The 20,392-nt window shown below is 41.6% G+C and overlaps 2 protein-coding genes across 4 annotated transcripts; one reads left to right on the forward strand and one right to left on the reverse strand.

Annotated features, from left to right (window-relative positions):
* The first annotated feature begins 6 nt into the window (after window positions 1–6).
* On the forward strand, window positions 7–3,507 carry LOC112573388 (cytochrome c oxidase assembly factor 7-like). The gene is made up of 4 exons (XM_025253699.1): window positions 7–163; window positions 1,086–1,226; window positions 1,641–1,831; window positions 2,765–3,507. The coding sequence occupies exons 1-4, from the start codon at window positions 64–66 to the stop codon at window positions 3,005–3,007; spliced, it is 675 nt and encodes a 224-aa protein (XP_025109484.1). The 5' UTR covers window positions 7–63; the 3' UTR covers window positions 3,008–3,507.
* A 160-nt stretch (window positions 3,508–3,667) lies between these two features.
* On the reverse strand, window positions 3,668–7,966 carry LOC112573386. 3 transcript variants are annotated; one of them, XM_025253697.1, is made up of 6 exons: window positions 7,842–7,966; window positions 6,036–6,243; window positions 5,554–5,681; window positions 4,972–5,057; window positions 4,614–4,766; window positions 3,668–4,149 (listed from the first exon to the last, which is right to left on the reverse strand). In XM_025253697.1, exons 1-6 carry the CDS (start codon window positions 7,889–7,891, stop codon window positions 4,082–4,084), a joined length of 693 nt encoding a protein of 230 aa, XP_025109482.1. In that variant the 5' UTR covers window positions 7,892–7,966; the 3' UTR covers window positions 3,668–4,081. The 3 variants fall into 3 exon arrangements, with proteins under 3 accessions (XP_025109482.1, XP_025109481.1, XP_025109483.1); XM_025253696.1 differs by lacking the exon at window positions 7,842–7,966 and adding an exon at window positions 7,558–7,812; XM_025253698.1 differs by lacking the exon at window positions 7,842–7,966 and adding an exon at window positions 7,215–7,292.
* Window positions 7,967–20,392: the final 12,426 nt, after the last annotated feature.

Consider the following 20,392-nt stretch of genomic DNA (forward strand, 5'->3'; position numbering starts at 1 on the left):
ACTATGTTAGATAACTCTCAAGGACAAACGAGGGGAGCAGAAAGCAATTAGAGGTGGACAAAAATGCTTTATGATTTTACGGACGAAAAGCAAGCACAAGAGTACTTAAAAAATGTTAATATAGAATATCAATTTCAGTGTTACCACGAGAAAAGACCAGATGGTGAGAATTGTATGTGTACTGTTCGGCAATGTTCTTTACTTAAGCTGCAGCTTATCCCCCCCCCCCCGTAAGTGGAAAAATAAACCCATCGAGCTTTATACCTCTCGTTAATAAAGAACTGTCATTGTCATTGTAGTGATATCCGTCTTATCTGTTGGTCATGTACTCGAATACAGTACAAAACATCTGTATTAATCCTTTTCAGAAAATTGTGTCTGCCATGTTACTATTACATCAGACATTACATAATATCTCAAGAATGACATTACAGTATTTGGAAAAGTAAAGGTTCCGAGCAAGTAATAAGTACCATTCTGTTGAAAGGTGTTTTGGTCCCAATAGAAAGCGGCTCGCGTCACTCAAACCACCCCTCTAACTACAGCTTTAGTCTGTCCACCCTAAGTATGAGAGAAGTACCATTTTGCCACAAGGTATTTTGGTCCTGCTGAAAAGGGTCTCATGTCACTCAGCCCCTACCTTCTATGTAAACTTCAGTTCTCACCACCCTGATTATAAGAGAAGTACCAATTTGCTGCAAGGTGTCTTGGTCCTGCTGGAAAGCGGCTCACCTCACTCAACCCCCTTTTTCCGCACCCCAGGGTGCTGTCTTAGTAGACTAAGGTATGTTAGAATAGATATAGTAGTTGTATGTGTAAATTATGTCAATAAATATGTTTTTGAACTTATTTACATGTGTGAATGTGTCAGTCCGAATGAATGCTAGCTTGTCAAACGTAAGTCCTTGTGTGAATGAGGTGAACATGTATCACTAGCGCGAGAGAGATAACATGATTAGACATTATAGTTTTATGAGTGAGGCTAGCATAATTGTAGGATTTAACTGAGATTTCCATGTTCAGAAAAACCTGTTTGAATGAATGCAGGTGTTTTAGTAAGGTAATCCAGTGTTCTATGTTGCAAGGATGTCACCGTCTTGCTGACTTCTTGGAAGCTGTCAAGAAAGAGTTTGAGATGGCAGCAACTATCTTCAAAACTAATTGTGATAACAACAAGTATGGGCACAGTTGTTTTAAATATGGCAACTACAAAATGGTGGGAAGAGGTATATTACTGTGTGATTTAAAGTTCGTTATGTGAAAGTCATTTGTTTTTTTATTATTGTTAGTTAAATTATAGTTCTTTATATAAATTTCAAGACATGGGGTTTTCGATCATTTATCGGGGGAGATGCATTCCAGTACCACCCACTATAACTGAAAATCTTTTTTTTTGAATTTTGTTTTTGTTGCTTTAGAAGCCCAGCACATGTGCTTATTTTCCTTTGTCTCCCCCAACTCCCCCAAGCATCTGATAAAATTTTCCCTTTCTAGTGTTATTGTTAACATATATATGTAATTACAACTTGATGTTGAGAGGGTGGTGGTTGTCCTTGTAGTAGCATCAAAAGCAGTGACAAAGATACATCTTCTATATTTATCACTGCAACTAACACTGTGTCATCTCGATATCTCTGAAGGTGGAGGTAAAGATATTTACCAAGGGCTAGACTACTACCTGAAGGGTTGTGAGCAGGAATACATCCCAGCTTGCTACAATGCTGGTCGATTGTTACAGAGTGAACAACTTGGCTCTTTTCACAATCCAGCCAAAGCTCTTCACCTTCTTCAGCATGCTTGTGACCAAAAACATGCAGCAAGCTGTTACCAGGTAGTGATCAGTAAGCTTATTTGTATGCATGTTTGTGTTTGCAGGTGTACATGGCTGCATAATTATAGTTTGTTCATGTGTTGGTAAATAAATGGAAAAATGTATGACAATAACAGAAAAATATCTGTTCGTACATGTATTAATTTAGTTGTCATGCCATTGAGAAATAAATATAAAGGTATGAACCTCTAAAGAGAAATGGTTGCGCTTTTGAATCCAGTAGTTCTTTGCCGAGAACAGTAGAACATTTTTTAAATAACTGCATGTCCAGCTGTTGGTCTGTACCATATGCTTAGACCCTACTGAAATTTTCCTTTTAGTGCACCAGGATTGAATTCATTTTGCCCTAAAACATCATTAATCATTTAAATAAACCTGCAACAACTTCCACAAACATGCATCTTCTCTTTCATAAAATTTACAATTTGCTCTCTGACTCATTCTTTTAAATGTTACGAATATATAGATCTCTACTGATGGGAGGGTTGGTCCAAGAGGTCCCTTAATTATCAACAAGGCAGTGAAATTCATTGGCCACGAGTTTAAAATCTAGCGTCTCATGTAATTTTTTTCTGGATGTAACTCTTGCTTGACATGCTGGACATATAAAAGTAATAATAATAATAACAAATATTTATATTGCTTTTTCATTGCATTGCAATGATATAGTCCTTACCTGCTTACTTTGCATAAAAAAGGGAGTGCATTTAGGAAATATGCTTTTTTGTGTCTTATCCTTTTAGCAAAATCCTTGCTATATCTTTCCATGTTTTTCTGTTGTTTTTTTTAAATTGTATTTTGCAGCACACATGGGAATAATATTTAAGAATATAGAACTGCAACAGTCAGATTTTATGATGAGTTATGTTTACCTTCAACAAATGGATGATCACTGTTTGGGGAAAAAATAACTTTGGTCTTGATTGTCTCCAGATTAGTGGATGGTTTATCAAGGGAGTGACTGGGATACCAAAGGACATGACAAAGGCTTTTGAGTATTCTAAAAAAGCTTGTGACCTTGGAGACTGTTACAGCTGTTCTAACCTCAGCCAAATGTATAAGAAAGGCGAAGGTGTTGAGAAAGATGCAAAGCTGGCTGAACAATACAGGCGGAGAGCAAAAGAATTGTATGAAGAAATGGTAGAAGTTCGCAGAAACTTAGAACTTAATCAGTAATAAAAATGTTGTCTGAATGGTGTGTGTATGTAAGTGTGAATATGTGTATAGGCAACTATTTGTTTGTAAACTGTATGTGTGGGTGAAAGGGAGAGGCTCTTGAGAATCTGATTCAAACATAATTCATATGTTAGATCACCACTGAAAAAAAAATGCAAGAGAGCTTGAATAAAAGTGTATCAGCATTTTCATTTATTTAGAAAGTAACTGATCTTATAAAAAGAATAAATTGACATGTAATACTGAAAGTAAGTAATACTGTTCTGGCTGCCTAGTTAAGAGAATAGCTTTTAAGTTTTAACTGGCTTGCATGGTTGATTCTCTTGTCTCATATGTTGTGTTTTTGGGCTTGACAAGACTTGTGTGAGTGTTTTAATTAGATAATTCACCGAAAAAAAACTATAGATATCAATCAGCAAGGATCATCTATGTTTGGAAGAAAGTTGTTATAAGGCTTTTTATGGTGTTCTTATAAGAAATAAAATAATTTAACAACTATATAACAGCCAAAGGTTGCACAAATTCAGATGAGATCATTGCATTATTTTACATGTTTTTACCTTTTGGGAAACACATAGAAAACATTTGCAAGATTGGTCTGTAATTCTAACCATGAAAATGCTAGGAGACCTATTTTCTAATGGGAGATCATTTTTAAAAAAAAATCACTAACTGTACCGTGGATTTTTTGCGTCTCAATTATTGTCAATAGAGGCTTAACATGTAAGTGCCCTGAGGTCTTTTTTAAACCCTAGACATGAGATATTGGATTAGGAAAATTTTGTTAAATGGGTCACAGAGGACTCCAGAAAAAGCAAGCTTAAAAGTTGGCACAAGCAAAATATATTAACCCATTGGATCTGAGTTATTTACTAAATAATCCTGACCACTGTTCAGTTAATAAGCACTCATTAAAGGCCTCATGATGACTACAGTCAACAGTATAGTATGTTCTTGATTTCAGAAAGCAATTATGTAATACTTGAGCGCAGGCTTTTAGGAAAAAGTACAAACAAGATCATGAGCCAGCAGCTTTCAAAAGTATTAGACCGTAAGAAATTTCCTCCATGGCTTTTAGCGTATTATCGCCCAGTTGTCTTTTTCCAACCCTTTCTGAACAGTGACTGGCCTGTAATTGGCTTCTGAAAGAAACAAACAAAAAAAACCCGTAATTAAAAATTGTAAGCTTATTGTCTAATTAATACAGTAACTACGTTATGCATGTAACTTCATTTACATGTGTCTTTTGTGGGGAAAAAATAACTTTACAAAATAAAAAAAAAACCGCTTCGCCGAACGAAAAGAGAGGTAACTGCGATGTGGAATTTCATTGCATAATACTTATTGCTTCCCCTTAGCTATGGCACTTGTGCGAAATGGCTACGTAATGTTATCAGAGGAAATTTTGTGATAGCGTAAAACTTTTCTTTTTTAAATTTCATTTATGTTTCCAATTGTATTTTTTTATTAACTTAAAAAAAATCAGTATTTTGATCATGGAAGGGCCAAACCCGGAAAAATGTCATGGGGTTGATTGTGCGAAGAATCGGTCAAGAATTAATCTAGGAAACTTGAACAACGGTTCGAGACTCGGCAACGGACTTACGTGGTACAGAGGGCGGAGGCAGTATGACGGACCTAAAGGAATCGAGCAGGGGTACGTGGTCGTCACTTGTACTGTGGCCGGTGTGGGAGGGCAAGATCAGATGACCGCCGGGCACATGGTCGAGTTTAAGTACATCATTGGCCGATATTTGTCCTGAAAATAAATATAGACTTGGAAAACACGCCCAATGAAGATTTGCAATTGTATCTACAAGAGGTAAAGTGTGTGTGCGTGCATTAGTTTTCGACTGCATCTGTAGATTTATGTTAAAGTGTTTGAAAAAAAAAGTTGTAACAAGACAACAAACTAAACACGCGTTGATGTCTACCATCTTCGCCTTAGTTAACTCCTCAGTTACCGTCAACAAAGACGATACGTTTGCCTCCTGCTTGCAAGACTTCCTTGACGTGGCGCCAACTGCCACCTGCTCGCCCATGACGTAATCTGCACGTAGACAGCACGCACATTCACGTAGCCGAAAGTAATATATTAATATATATGTTGACGCTGAACGATCGATGGACACATGCCAAGGCACACACTATAAATAGGAAAAAGAAGCATGCTAACTTATATATGTGTCTCCTGCATAGTAAGGGAGCCTTCGAAAGGCTGCTCTGAAGTCAACAATATGAATGGAGGGACGTTTGGCAAAGTGCTCACACGACGTCACGTGACCAAACTTGGGCTCACGTTCGCACATATTTGTTTACTTAAGAAGGGCCTTTTGGGGAACACATACTGTCAAAGAAGTGGGCATGGCAACATTTTACAAAAGGGGAAACAATGGTCGCATATTTAAATACAAGTGTATGTGGTGTAGTCAGCTCAGACAGGTGAGACAGCAGCACAACACACCTATACTGTCAAGCTCACCATCAGCCTTACTGTCATGTGTCGGTCTCACGCGAAGCTATAGCCTTGACGAAGCCAAGCATACCTGGGTGGCCCGAAGACGGGGAAATCTTCTGCTGGCCCATGGCGCTTGACTGCCAAGAAGGAGTTGTAGAAGTCGTCGTAGCCACAACCGCTGGCGTAGCGTGCGTGCACGGGGACATTCTCGTCGAGCTGTGAGGTCAGAGAGGTCACATGCAATAGAGACTTAAGCTCTTACATCTTGCTTTTACCCTCCCTTCTCGCAGAATGGTGTATTCTTCTCTTACATGTTAAACACATCGGTAAGAGAGAGAGATGCCTTAATTATGCTTAAGAAAAACGAATCTGAAGTGTCATAAACTTTGATATTATGTTGAACTTCATCTCATACAATGGATATTATGCTCCACTGCTGAAACTGAATTTCCTTTTGTATTTATTTGTCTGAAATACGCTGGTTTACGTTAACAGTTATATATATATAAACAACTATTAAAACGCTATTTAAAAAATACCCTTCATTTTAGATTGTCATTTGTTACGCACTGCGGCTGCGCGAGCTGCGGACTGCATGTCAGCACCCAGGAACCCGTTAGCACCCAGAGTCTGGTGTTGCTGATGACTACTCCTCCGTGAGCCCCGAATGGTGTAGTCAGTACAGTTTCTCCTCGGCAGAAGGCTGGCTTGGAGCATCGAGCTGCGATGGCGACCTTTGCCGTATCTTAGCCACTCCGACATGGCGCCATACGAGGTTCTGGAAACACAGGAAGGGATGAGGGTGGGAGTGGGGGAATCAGCTCAATGCTTGCTTCAAAGCGACGAAAGATTGATAAGGACAAAGCGAAGGGGATCAGAAAGGTGTTAATGGCAGTGACGTCAGAGATGATGTTGACTGATGTACAGCAGTAGTGATAATACCTTTACAACTGTCTGCAGCGAGGAAAGGAACGATGAACACAACAATCAAAGTAAGAAACACAAGATACATAATGGTAAGAGGGGTATCGACAGGTGGTATCGAGCTTTAGTCGCAACAGCTTATTAATTCCTTTCTTCAGCTTCACTTGGACAAGCTCCCCTCAGTTTTTTCGCGCTATCTTTTCAATTATTTTTTTTGGTCTATCTCATTCCACACACCACATAGACTTTTCCACATTGTCTGTTAGCTAACGTTTTGTTATTACTGGTCAGCGCAGAGAGCGAGACCTATACAGGTCGTGATGCTGCGCGACACAAGAGCAAACATTATTATAGGGAGAGAGAAAGAGAGAGATTACGAAATGATAATGACTTGCAATGTTCATGTAATTACTATTATATTCTTAATGCTTCTCTAGGATGGCGAAAAGAAAAAAAACCCGCTTATCTTTTGAAAAAATATTGAAATCTCTCTCAGACACAATGTATACACTTGCTCAGATACAGTGTACACGTGTGCACAACCTGAGTAGACAGGTTGTTAGTATATGCGACTATAAATCAAGGAGGGGCAGTCTGTCTCAGATACACTTTCTTGGTCAGCTTCAGACTAGAAACTGCAGGCGGTAATAACAATGTTTACCAAGCCAAAGCTTAGTCATGATGATAAATGGGAAAAAGTCCTTCCGTACACTGGTGGATGAAACCTGAGGACTGCTCAACCTCTGTGACCCTAACCGAGGCACTGATAGTCAATTTCAAGATGAGATGAGGTAGAGAGAGAAAAACAAGGCAAGTAACAGCTACCTCCATCACCACAGACGATGGGCAGCAGACATATCCCCCTCCCCCTCTCTCGCCCTCTGTAGAAAAGTGCTTTATGAACGGCGAGATTATAAGGTGTGAACTCATCTCATGAGGTGAATGGTTGCTGATAACAGAGGGTTGCACCAAAGGCTCTGCAAAAGCAACCAGTGTGTTTTTTCTTGTTAGGTCATTAGTTCAGTTGTAAAAATCTACATGGCTGTCAACACACACTGCTCCGTGTAAACTGCTGAGTAGACCGTTGGGGGAGGGTGCAAAAGCAAGGTACTGTAGACTGACCGACCCATCGTAGCAGTGGAAATAACTAAAAACAAATCAAACTTACTTCAGCCGCGTGTCTGGTCTGTTGGGGCGATAAATAGCCTTTCTGTAATCTAGAGCCATAGTGACAGGAACCGGACACTGCTTTCCTGACTGAGATACAACCGAGAGTTGGCGCACACCTGTACCACACCAGTGCGCTACCGTGGAGACACTCATTGCTACCTGTTCGTTGGTGACAGCGGCGCTCGGCATGGGGTGGCCTGGTCATGATTGCATGCCAAAGCGCGTGTTGACAAGCATGTACAAAATGTGTAATGCCCCAGCAAAGGAAATGTTTTGCCTGACCTTAACTCAGCTAACGCAGCATGAAGTCGCGACCTGACCCCTGGCGTCATGCACTGATCCACTCAAGTTTCAAAATAAACATCAACCATCCTCTCCTTGCTGAATGTCATGCTGCTTTGACTGGTCTGTTAGCTCAGCCTCACCTTAACCTGTAGTTTACAGTATCAATGTTCAATAAAATTAGGAAGATAGTACCTGAACACTAGTTGCTAATCGAAAGGAGACATCAGCTGGTACAAAATATGGCCCATTAAAAAGGCAAGTTAAAATTCTCAAACCCAAACTAAAATGAAACATTCGAATGAAACAATTTTTATTTGTGTAATACTCCGGTAGTTCAACGGTTATCGCCTGTCACCAACACACTGAAGGCTGATTGTCCTGGGTTCACCTCTCGTCTAGGGCACGCTGTTCTTTCTCTGCATGTGACATCTGTTTACAGGGCTGGCTGCCTTGCCGTGATATAGCCTTAGTTGCTGGCTCCACGTAAAACCCCAATACCCCCTCACTTCAGCTTCCAATCATCACCATCACCACCTTAAGTAAAAAAAAGTAGCAGGTTAATTAATTTGTTGTTTTGTGTTCAAGCTATGAAGTGTGGTCACAACATGGCGCGTAGGCCGCGTCCATTCATGTTGCTAGGGAAGTAAGGTTTCCAGCTCTCACCGCTGCTGTCGCTAGGGGTGTAAGGTTAGCTTCCACTAGGAGTGAAAGGGAACCCACCATGGTGTGTAATACAAGTTTGGGAACCCACAACCCCGGGGTTACAAAATGGGTTCAACGTACATGTAGGGGTTTTCCAGTTGTGTGAATACTGTGGCGGTTGTTATGAGCAGCTGGGACACTGTAGCTGTCCTGCTGCAACCATGTTATAGGGGCAACCGATTACAGATGGAGTAATTTTATTCTCATGTCAAATGTTTATTAACGGTGTTTACATAACATCAGCTGCCGTGTAGGGATGTAACAGTCAAACTTCAGGTCCTCCATCGGGACAGTCGCAACGCTGATACAACGGCAGTCGTGCTCAGCCTTCTGATGCTGTTTGACAGTCACGCATCGACAACTAACAGAAATTAGAAATATTTTATCCAAGTATCGTTTCAATTAAAAAAAATATTTTGGAAAAGACGAGCAAAGAGTTGACTGTATGAGAACTCGCACAAAGATAAATACATGAATCCATACTTAGGACATGACTGTTGATTATGTCTTGACTGATAATTGACTATTTGAGACCTCGTCATAAACTCTTCAATCGTTGGACGTTACGATGTAACAGGAAAGAAATTCTTAAATCCCGATGATGATAACACTCTAATTGATATTGTACACCAATGACTCAACGAAATTCGTAAAACATCGCGAAGTAAGGTGCTACAAGAGCTTTCTTCACATCCTCGTCTACACTCCACAGCATCGGCAACTGATACTCAGGTAGCCACCCAAACAACGGAGCAGTTAGAGAAGAGAGTGAGCTACTTTCAGTCGTTATTAAATGTGATGTGTGTTCGAGTCCTGCTTGTGCCACATGTTTGATCATATTCCTTGTTGCATCAATTGATGTTTCCCGCCATTTTAAGTACAGGTAGCTTTATTATCATACAACACAAATTTAAATTTACTTGTTCTTGCAATTTTTTTTAAAACTCAAAGGCGAAAGAAATAAAAATCGAAAGTAATATCAGGTTATCAGGGTTCAATGTTGTTATTTACCACATTTAACACACAATGAAGTTCTAGTAAAGAAGGGCTTAGAAGAAGAAAAAATGACATGTTCGTCACACCCGCTGGTGGAGATGGGGGAGTAGCAGGGGTATCTGCACCTCCAAGTGGACAGCTCCCTCCCCTCACTTGTTCCTGATCAGTCTACCCACTCAGAGTCACACATCTTTATTTCAGTCAAGTTTCCACTTTCCCTCCATACGTGCTTCTGTGTCATGTGTTGTTGGACAGTAGTCTGGAGTAAACTAAAGAACGAACAAGTCAACAGAAGGGAAATGAAAACAAACACTAGGGGTAAAATCGATGACACTAAGGGGAAGCCATTTCTCCTTCTGTAAGTTGACTCAAGTGTTGAAGTGGCCACCGGCGAAATCTTGAGTCGCTTCCCCTTACGTTAATTCTGCTGGTTCCAAAGAACGTATGAAATTGTTGTGAGAGAAAGAAAGTGGAGAGAGAAAGAGAGAGAAAGAGAGAGACCCAGAAGTATCTGACTGCTTGTAGGGAAGAGGTGTAGCGGGAGGCGCTTGTTTTCAAGTGAGAACTTTGGAGTGGCGGATTCGTATCTACGCTCCCGCATTTTTTTTTTTTTTTGGATGGGGTGATCTTTACGGGGCATGAGTATATGTTTAGTTCCTTGGCATTATCTCTTTCTCTTTCAGTCAACGATTTATTTTTTATCATAGGGACCCGAAATCGACTTATGACTCCACCCACACATTTTTCTTTTCGTACTACCACTGTCAGCATCATGTGTTCACTCCTCTCTTCCACTGGTGATCTCTCCTATCTTGCTGCACTCGCTCCTCTCATTCGCTCCTTCTCTCCTTGTTAAGATTGTCCGCAATCGGCAAGATGGCGAGTGCAGGGACAGTCTGTATAAACACGAAAACACTTGGCAAACACTAGGCCTTTCTTCCCCTGATGAAAGAGTGAGCTCCCCTGCGCCGCTAGAGGGCGCCCTGACGGCACGTGCGACACGCCGTGTTTGGCCTCTGACGCATCGCCGTCAATAGCCACCAGTGCTGTCTGCAGCGACGTGCAGTTGTCATAGAGAAGCAGTCTCTCACAGACCTCGGCACTATAAACGGGTACGGATGACTGGACAAATAATCCTCCTGCTGGGAGGGGCATGTCCGTGTGGGTGCAGGAATGGCTTTAGCGTTCTGCGGGATTATTTTTGTGTCCCACTAATGGGTTTACGAGGAGGAAGCCAGGCGTTGTTGGGTGGGGTGCCTGCGTAACCAAGGGACCCGAGGTTGTGAACCAAAATTTACGACGGAACAAGTCGTTTGATTGTTTTAAAAGCCAAACAAACAAAAATCTCGTGCTATCCACCGTGGAACACTGTGCATGCAGTTTTCTTGTCCATTCACCGGCAACTTCCAATGAGTGACACGCCTGTTACAAAAAAAAAAAAAAAAAAAAAAACTTAGTGGAAATGAAGTGTATAATCAAAGAAAAAAAAAGGAGAAAATAGTTACGGGTGCCCATACAACTGTGTGTGGGTGTGTAATGAACCGACCGAGCAGGTTCTGTTATCATTAGCCAAACGAGAATTCAAAACTCTTTCGCAAACTCCCCCTCCTACCCTCCGATTCAAAAACAAAACAAGCGTTGATAATGTGGATTTTATGACAGAATGACATCACACGCGCACACCAGACATCGATCCTACAGGTTTCATTCTCCTCACTTCTCGCAGGTCGAGACGATACTCACATTTCTCTGGCAAATGGCCAGTTGCTACCCGCCATTCCAGCAGCCTCGTTTCTAAAGTGATTTGCTGGCCTTGATTCGCAGTTCTCTCTCTCTCCGCACGTTAATGACAATTTGAGGCTGGCACCGGTGCCTTTGTGTCAGGCTCGTGGTGGCCGCCATGGCTCTGTGGTTGTTTTGTCGCCAGCGAGCTGTTGTTCACTTTTGTGCTGAATACTCTTTTGAAGGGCAAAGCTGGTTGTGGAGAGCTAGCTTGCCACGCAATTAAAAACAGTTAAATAAATAAATGAATAGGTCGACATGGTCCAGCTGGAAATTCAGAAAACAAACTGATCAGTGCGGTCGAGAGCTAGTGATATGGCCATTGTACCTGACAAAACTCCTGTAGTTAGAGATCAGCCAAACTGCTCAGAGCTCATAGAAAGACTGAGAAAAAATGGGGCAAAGATATAATGGAAAACAACGATTTTTTTTCAAATCAGCTGAATGCAATTGAAAAAATTATGGTACACGAAGAACATTAATTCTAACTGAATTCACCATTATCAAGACTGGTAAGGTCGTGATTATCGGCCCACAGAAAAAAGCAGTGTATAGAAAAGGACATTCTGCAAGAGCAAAAATCATTGTTTCTTCTACATTTTCCGATTACATTTAATAAAAAAATTCAATATTTAATTCTACAACCACTTAGTCAATACATAAATAGACATTACATCATCATCATCATCATCATCATCATCAGCAGCAGCAGCAGTATTGTCCTCATGAACACCCACACCCACGCCGACACCACCAAGTGCGAAGACTGGTGTCCTGAGGTCGTCGGTGAAGATTTCCAGACACTGTTCTGCCATCTGTCTCTGGTCTCTGAGTATAGTAGACAGTCAAAGGTCAGACTTGCTTATTCCTTTCCAACGCCTTCATCTTTCTTTGTCCTCTATTCTCATTCTCCCCACCGAGGCAGTGAGCCTTAGCATAAAGGCTCTTCTGCTATCAGGAGGGTCCACCACACAGATGAAGGACATTTACCAAACGCACCTAATGGGTCTGTCTGACTGAGCGGTAGCTGGTTCGCTTCTTTACGATGAGAGGAAACAAATCAACATGACACATCCTTTCCTTCCTTCTTCTTCATGCGAATATATTCAAAATTGAATTTTTAAAAAAATAGGAACTAAATCCTTGCGGACTTTGGATTGAAAAACTAACTGTTAGTAAAAACTGTTTTTCTCAGTTACCGTGTTTCGTTCTTCACGCATCTGGAAGTCTAGCATCCCCGGAAGTAAGTTCACCAGACGACGTAATCTAATTTTAGACAGCGTCCAGGAACATTGGGGATTAGACATGGCGCCGTGGGACCTGGGTAGTGACTTGCCTGCTGACGTACACGTGAGCGGAAATGGACTTCGACTTGAGGATTCTGTTGCTGTCGCGTGGCGACATGCCATGTCATCGTGTCCTGTCTGCCCACACTGTCGAGCGAGGCCCCGGGATCACGTGACCTTTGCAAACTCATTCGTGACTCGAGATCGAGATATGTTGGTTTGCATAGTAAGTGGCCAAAATTAATAATAATAATGACGATACAACCTTAACAAGGATAATCGATCGAAATTCAGAAGGATGCGCCATTAATGCACGTGACTCGTATCGTCAAAGCCGTTAGTTCCGCTTTGATCAAGCTATTTTTAGAAACATTCGAATGTCTCTGTGTATTAACATTTCTCGTCTTCCTCGTGCAGTAATTGAAAACCGGTAGTTGACATCGTTGGACATTACAAACAGGATAATAATTAAATCCTGGCACATGTATGTGGGACAGTCAAACTGAACATCTTCAGTGCAGGAAAACCCGGTGTGGAATGTAACATATGACCTGGCGCTAGATGGCAGGATGGCTGGGTGGCTGACAATACCGATATTTTAAACAGTATTAACTGACGATTGCCATCTATCCAGGCATCCCAGTGATGTGTTGTGCACCTGGCCTGAGGAAGGTTGCCAACATAAAAAGAACTGCGCCGTTACTTTTCCGATTCCTACTGTTTCCCAAACCCACAACTTTTTGTGAGAAATAATGATTTTAAAACAGGCGACATTGCTTCGCCAGTGTTTCTACGATCAAGTGGAAAATAAAATCAAACTGTTTTGAAGAAACAGTCCTGTTCTCTCTGTGCATTGTCAAGGAGTTTTAGTTTTTTCCCCTAGAAGTGAGAATAAAGGAAAGGGGAACCGAGACTGTATTTCCGGCTTCCTGCAAGCCCAGTATCAGAATTTCGTTCCAGAAAACACGGCGCGAGAAGAATGAAGTATGTCCTCCACAACCTCTTCGCCTTTCACACACACATTTACCCGGGCTGATACGCTGGTCAGTGAAAGAGCAGACACCTTCGGTACTCGAGATCAAAAGGTGCTTCTATCCCGAGACTAACACCCGGACGATAACGAGTTCCATATCCTGTAAGCACGTGCTTGAAGGCGCCGGTTGTTTCCCCTTGACCCGGTTACAGGCCTTTGTAGAAGCCAGACTTTCTTGCTACCCTCCCTCTGTTCCCCCCTCGGCACCACCGGCTCCAGCCTTTGTATCTCGTGGTTTCTCAGACTTTTTTCAAGTGGTTCTCGGATCTTTTTGTATGAGAAGTCGCTGGACAGGTAAGTGAGCAGGGATCAAATGTGGCTGTGGATCAATCGGGGGCTTGCGTGTCTCCCTAAGAGCTATGCCGACAGGAGATCAAGCATCGGACAGGTCGAAGGGTAGAGACCAGAGTGGTCCCAATCTGAAATAACCAACCACCACGCAACACAGCCTACAAAAATAACTTTCAAAAAGCGCTGCTAAAAAGAAAAAAAAACCCTCCGAGGTAAGTTGTGTTCGTGTGTGTGTATGTGAGTAAATGATTGTAAGGCTGATACAAAGGTTCACACCTGTTTAAGGTGTGTCTCGTGTACATGCGGGTGTCACTGTAGAGAACTTCAGTCTTCATTATTTATTTATTATTATTATTATTGATCATGGGGTTTTCTCACAAGCGTGTGAGGGTTGTTGTTGAAGTGTCCCTTATCGCTCTGTCTATCGGGGGCTGGTGGGGAGGGAGGATTGCAAAGGCCACACCATGCAAACAGGTGCCACATGGAGAGGAAGAGCAGCATATCAGAGATGAGATCTGAACCCAGGGCACCCAATCCTCACTGTATTAATGAAAGGCGCGAACCGTTGCGCAATGGGCCCGCCGAGCCGCTGTCTGTCGGAATCGAGCGTCTGTTATCAAGGGCTTTATTACACTCGTACGAATAACCCTCCCAGTGTCAACATTATCAACCGCTCATTACACATTTACGATTGCTGCTTCTGACTAACCAAATATTGCCAGACAAACCGCTAGCCAGATCTGGACAAACAGTTACTGCCCTTTAAGGGAGTTAATGAGGCCGCTCATCTGGTCTGTCCGCTTGGTGGCGCTACTGCGGCCCATGATTTGAAGCAAAAATATTTGTTGAGTCTGGTGTGATCACAATAACAGTGTTACTAGTATTTTGATTAATAGCAGATAGCCTGTATGGCGCGAGGATTGGGCTTTTGTACTTTCATTCTGGTCAGCAGGAAGAATACGAATATAAATGCGCGCCATTCAGAGGATCGCATGTTTCTGTTCTTTGTAATCAAGATGTGATATGAGTGATTTTTGTGAAACATATTAGCGGGAACAGGATTCCTAGGTCGACATCACAGTGGAATATTCAAGATGATGATGATGATAATTTGTTATCTATAGTAGACGTATCGGGTCCACTTTGATATGATATATTCACAGAAGACCAGTACAGTGTTGGTTTTTGTCCTCGCCAAAGAAATACCCCAATGACATCACACTGACTGACCCCCGTGTCGTGGCCTTTAACATTTGTGACTTTGTAAAGCACCCTGAACGACATACGCCTACCTTCATGTCAGATTTTCCTTGGCATACAGTATGTTTTACTGTTTCAGGAAAATATCCAACAACATCTGTTTTAAGCAATTTTTTCCAGGACAAAGATATTTTAATTTTATCAAATGCAGTTTCATTGTCAATAAATGCACAATAAAGACGATTCTTTTTGTTTGAGAAAAAATATATTATACGATGCAATGTAAATAAATGATCAAGTGTTGGTTACCCAGTCCTGAATCCAACTTGCTCTCATCAAGTTTATTATTGCCATCTGAAAATCTTGTGTTTAATAAAGATGTAAACAGTTTATCAAAGTAGTTTGAAATAGTAATCCCTCGGTAGTTAGCTGGAGAGCTTTTTGTTTGAACAACAGAATTATCTCACTAATGCATCACTGTGTTGGGACCTCTCCAGTTTTCAATATGACATTAAATAGGTTAACAAACACTTCTGTCATATGTTACCTGCTGTTTTCAGAAATTCATTTATTCAGACCAAACCAGCAGGGTTACCTGTTCCCAGGTCCTTCAGCTTGTAAATACATCAAATCAACCACTTAACCCTTTGCTAATTGCAGCAAAGTTCGTGCATGGGCGCTGCAGCTTGTAAACTCAATTTAATTCAATAGTTCTAATTTAGAGGCCAGTGTTTTTAAACATCATCTAAACTTTGTTTGTTGTAGAACATTCTTTGGTCATCGCGAGAACAGGTTCGCGTTTTTCACCACCGGAAGCGCACTTTCAAAGACACGCGACTACAAGAAGGGTCGAGATTTCGAGAATAAAAATGCACGCGCTGTTCCCACCTCGAGCTTGCATGCACGTGCACACACAAGTATCCTTTGCACGCGACTCGAAAGACACGACAAATGTTGATCCAATAATCTCGACCGGTCCAGGGACTTTTCAAATATCCCAGTTGTTTACTAAAGCCAGCGGTAAACATATTTCTGACAGAAGCTGCTATGACAGCAAACACTTTCTGGGGCTCGCATCGAAAATGAACCCCCTCTACTGCGGCCATGTCTGGTCACGTGACGTGCATTCTGCATACGACAGAGAGAGATTCAGCACGAGAGATGCTTAAACCCTTTGCACTTAGAAAGTTTCATGTCCACGTGATCCAGCATTTAACAGTTGTCAGCAGACCACGGTAGCTTCTTTTTTAATAACACTCAGGGGAATTTTCTGCACAGGCAAATGAGATGAGGGGAAAATGAAAAAAAATGAAGGAAAGAAGAGAGAGACAGGAAAGGTCAGACAGAAGCTGAAATTCGTAAAGAACAAACCCGAATAATGCCAAAGAGAAATAGCAGAAGAGACAAAATAAATAATTACTTATAATTAAACCAGGCGAGATTGTTTTATCACCGAGACCGACACATGGCGGCTGATATGTCAGGCCTTCGGTGACACTTGACCTCAGGCTCCAATGTTTTAACTGAACTCATCAAAATAGTTTTTGACTGCTGTGGTTGAAAATTAATGAAAGGTATAATCACTATAGTGTAAAAATACTGTAATACTCTTGTGTCTTAGACATTTTATCAAAATAATTCCAAACAATTCCATAATCGTAAAATGGAAACCGTTTGCACGAAAACTTGCCGTCTAATGGTCTTCCCAAAGCTGTCATTAGTCGCCAAGAAATCCCATAATAGTAAATAGTTTTCTCTAGAATAGGTTCACAGACACTCAGACGAATGATGTAAAACCTCGCCAGGTGTCGTCTGTGGCTAAAATTAGAACCCAAGAAGGACTGCAAGGAAAGGACACTTAAGTCCACTCGTGTACCAGGATGTAGGTTACTTCATAAATAAGCATAGAAACAGACAGCAAGTAATCTCATTGTGCTCTTTCCTGACTCTGTCACGTGACCCGGATGTGAGGTCACTGGAACACGCGGTTCGGTGCGTTCAGCTGATGTCACACCAGACTGGGGCATCGGGAAATCTCGAAATGAAAGAGTCGTGGACGTCCTGAAGAGTGACTGGTGTGGGAAGGTATGGTCAGAACACGATTTTTTAAAAACAAAGACTTTGACAAAGTGTCCCACGGAATATTTCCCATTAAAAACATTTATTGACATATTTTTTTCACGAAGAATGCTAGAAGAAACCAAGAAGAAATAGAAAACGAAGGAGATGAAGTGAGATAAAGGAGATAAAGGTCTTCATGGCTGCCCGTCAAACGGCTTGGAAATAATTACCTTTAATAAGAGCTTTTAGACGATGTAGCGGGCTTAATTCTAATATCGGAACATCCATTGCTGTTTGTGGTTAGTGGAAATTATTCTGATTATTATTCTACTTTATTCCGATCGCTATGGCGTGCACGTGCAGTGACAACGGGTGCACGACAGCTGTAGTCCGTCTGATTAAGATTTCTGACCTTATGGCCTTAAGGTGTTTTAAGGTGTTTGGCAAACATATTTTCCTTCGATCTGTTTTTCTAAAACAGCCTGGTTTTCTCCATTTGCCATCAGGTACCATAGTGTGTTTCGCAAACCTGTTTGACAGCCTGTTTCCCTCGTGTTTTGGGTTTCTAGAACATGCTGTATTCTTGCTTTTAACCAATGGACGCTATGGCCTTGTGTTCGCTTCGAAATTTAAGCGAGGGTTTGACCCCTTACTTCACTCAAGTTTTTCAGGTTCTATAGGACACACGAGACCATAAAGGACAAAACTTAAATTATATTTGTAGCTTTTATAAAAGCTTTTTCCGAAACAAGTTTTGAAATTTATTTATTAGCGTTTCGGGAGACATCGTTTTGACAAACATATTTGTGGCATTGTGTACTTGTTCATCGTGTGACATTGTGTTTGCAGGTTGATGATGAGCAGTGAGGACAGCTCTATTTTCTGTCCAATGTTGTCGTTGACTGTTTTGTAGCTAAGACCCACGTTAGAGCGCTGGCGCCATCTGGCCAACTATTTTGCATTGGCAGCGATCCTCTGCCGGTATGAATGCTGCTAGTCAAGGGGACCTTTGACCTTCCGCTCGACAGTGTTGACAGCGCGTCTGCTAAACAATAACAATAAACCCAAGATTTGTATAGCGCTTACTCACACTCCGAACAAGGAGACATGGACAACATACGAGGGAGAGAAACAACACATGAACGACAGAAAGATAAACAACAGTACTGATGACGAACGAAAGACAAATAAAAAGCTCAGAAAGGATCCAAGTAACAAGGACTGAGAGTAGCAGGATTTTTGCGAACGGGACGAGTAGGGAAGTAGTAATAACCACAAAATGGGGAAGGGTTTGACAAAGGACGAGCATTGTTTGGACTGTTGTGCGGAGTCATGCTCACGGAAGGGGCTCGTTTTCAGGGCATGTTTAAAGGATTTGATGGTGGGTAGGAAAGAGTTCCATTGTTTTGCTGCACAGGAAGTAAAAATCTTGTGACCATATGTTGTTATTATTGTTGTTATTTTTGTTGTTCTGGTGATAAGAGTAGTAAGGACACGGTCGTTAGACGATGAGAGGAATGGTCTGGCTGGGAAGTAAGAAAAGAGAAGTTCAGAGAGATAGGATAGGAGTCAACAAGGAAATTAAAACACAGCACGGACAGTTTGTACTGGATGCCAGAAGGGATGGGTAGTCCTGAACAACAGGAAAGATGGAGAGGGAGAACAGGAGAGGTCGTCTGAAATAGGACTAACCCTGCGAGTGTGCTGTTCTTGACCATGAACAATCAAGATTGGTGAAAAGCTGCCAGCCTCACAAATCATCTGCCTCGCTGTCTTTCATTTAATTTGTCATGCACAGCATCGCATGTCATCTGCTTGTTAGGGTCTCCTCATTAATAATGTCAAAACTGAGTATTTGCACACAGCCACCACAACTGTTCCTATGGATGAAGGTGCCACTGGACAAAAGGACAAAGGTAGGCAAGAATAGATGAACACAGCTAACAGTTAAAACAAATCAATTCAACTGCCATTCATCTCAGTGAGGAGGGGGGGGGATGATGATGAGGATGGACAACCATCGTCGTTGACACTAAGGCAGTTTTTCAGTCCTCTGTCCTCTACACCAACTGAAGGCAAAGCAGATTTTCTGTTGTTTGTAGTTGTAGTTCAGAAAAAATAGACATGAGAAGTTGATTTAGATGTTGATGAAGAAAAGTATAAAAATGGCGGATTTAGCTTAGCCATCGAGCAGAACTGTGCCCAATCCTCCATACCTCTGATGAAAAGCGGCAGCAGGTGCAGAACACCTGTCTCTACCATAACATGAAGGTAAGGGGAGGAGAACACAAAGTGCCAGCCAGCCAGCCCAGGCTTGAATCGAGCAACTAAATGAGAAAGTAACAAAGTGGAAACAGCTCCGACCTGACATTTTCTGTCAGCAAGTCGGGGAGACACACTCACTGGTGACCATTATCTTCTGGTCTGAATCATGGCGGTGGCTGTCATGACATGACATCAGCTCCGACATCTTCATGCATGTGCAAAGCAGTGAATCTCGTTAACTCGCTACATTAAATCACAGAGCAGATTATAGGAGGAAGAATATAACTCTACCAGCCAATAAAATAAAACAGTTGAAAGGATGAAAGGAATGAATGTAGAGCACTGTTAATGTGCTTCACCGACCAGCGTAGAGATAACTTCTGGAATAGGACTTTTTTGTCTGCGCAATGATTTGTACGAAATCCATAATTACATTGCTGACATCAGAGCCAACTATTAGAGATGAAAACGGTTCACTGTAGCAAAACAAATATTTATCTGAATAAAATTGAAATAGAAAAACGGATTCTGGGGACTAGCTTTAACACCTCACCCTCTACCTGAAAAGGTGAGGGAGCGATGTTTACCTTTCACCACACTAATGATCTATTGGCTGTTGCCTTCAACATATAAGACCGTTGAATATGTTCCTGATGTAGGAGTTTTTGATATACATGTATTTTGTGCGAGGGTGATGTCTGAAATCTTTTCATCGGATGAACGAAAGGCGTTATTGTCTTTGCTAGAGTTTTCCTTCGTCCATAAACGACTTCTCCAAATATTCACAGCAAGTCTGATATTGGAGACCACAATGCGGCAAATATTATCTTAACAAGGACATATGGAGGAGAAAATCTCAATGATCTTTTAAAAACCTAAAATAGAATGCAGAGGCAGAATGAAGCAAAGGTCACCGAAAGCAGATCGCAGCA

Source organism: Pomacea canaliculata, linkage group LG10 (assembly GCF_003073045.1).
Source record: "Pomacea canaliculata isolate SZHN2017 linkage group LG10, ASM307304v1, whole genome shotgun sequence".
In the NCBI taxonomy this organism is placed as follows: Eukaryota; Metazoa; Mollusca; class Gastropoda; order Architaenioglossa; family Ampullariidae; genus Pomacea; species Pomacea canaliculata.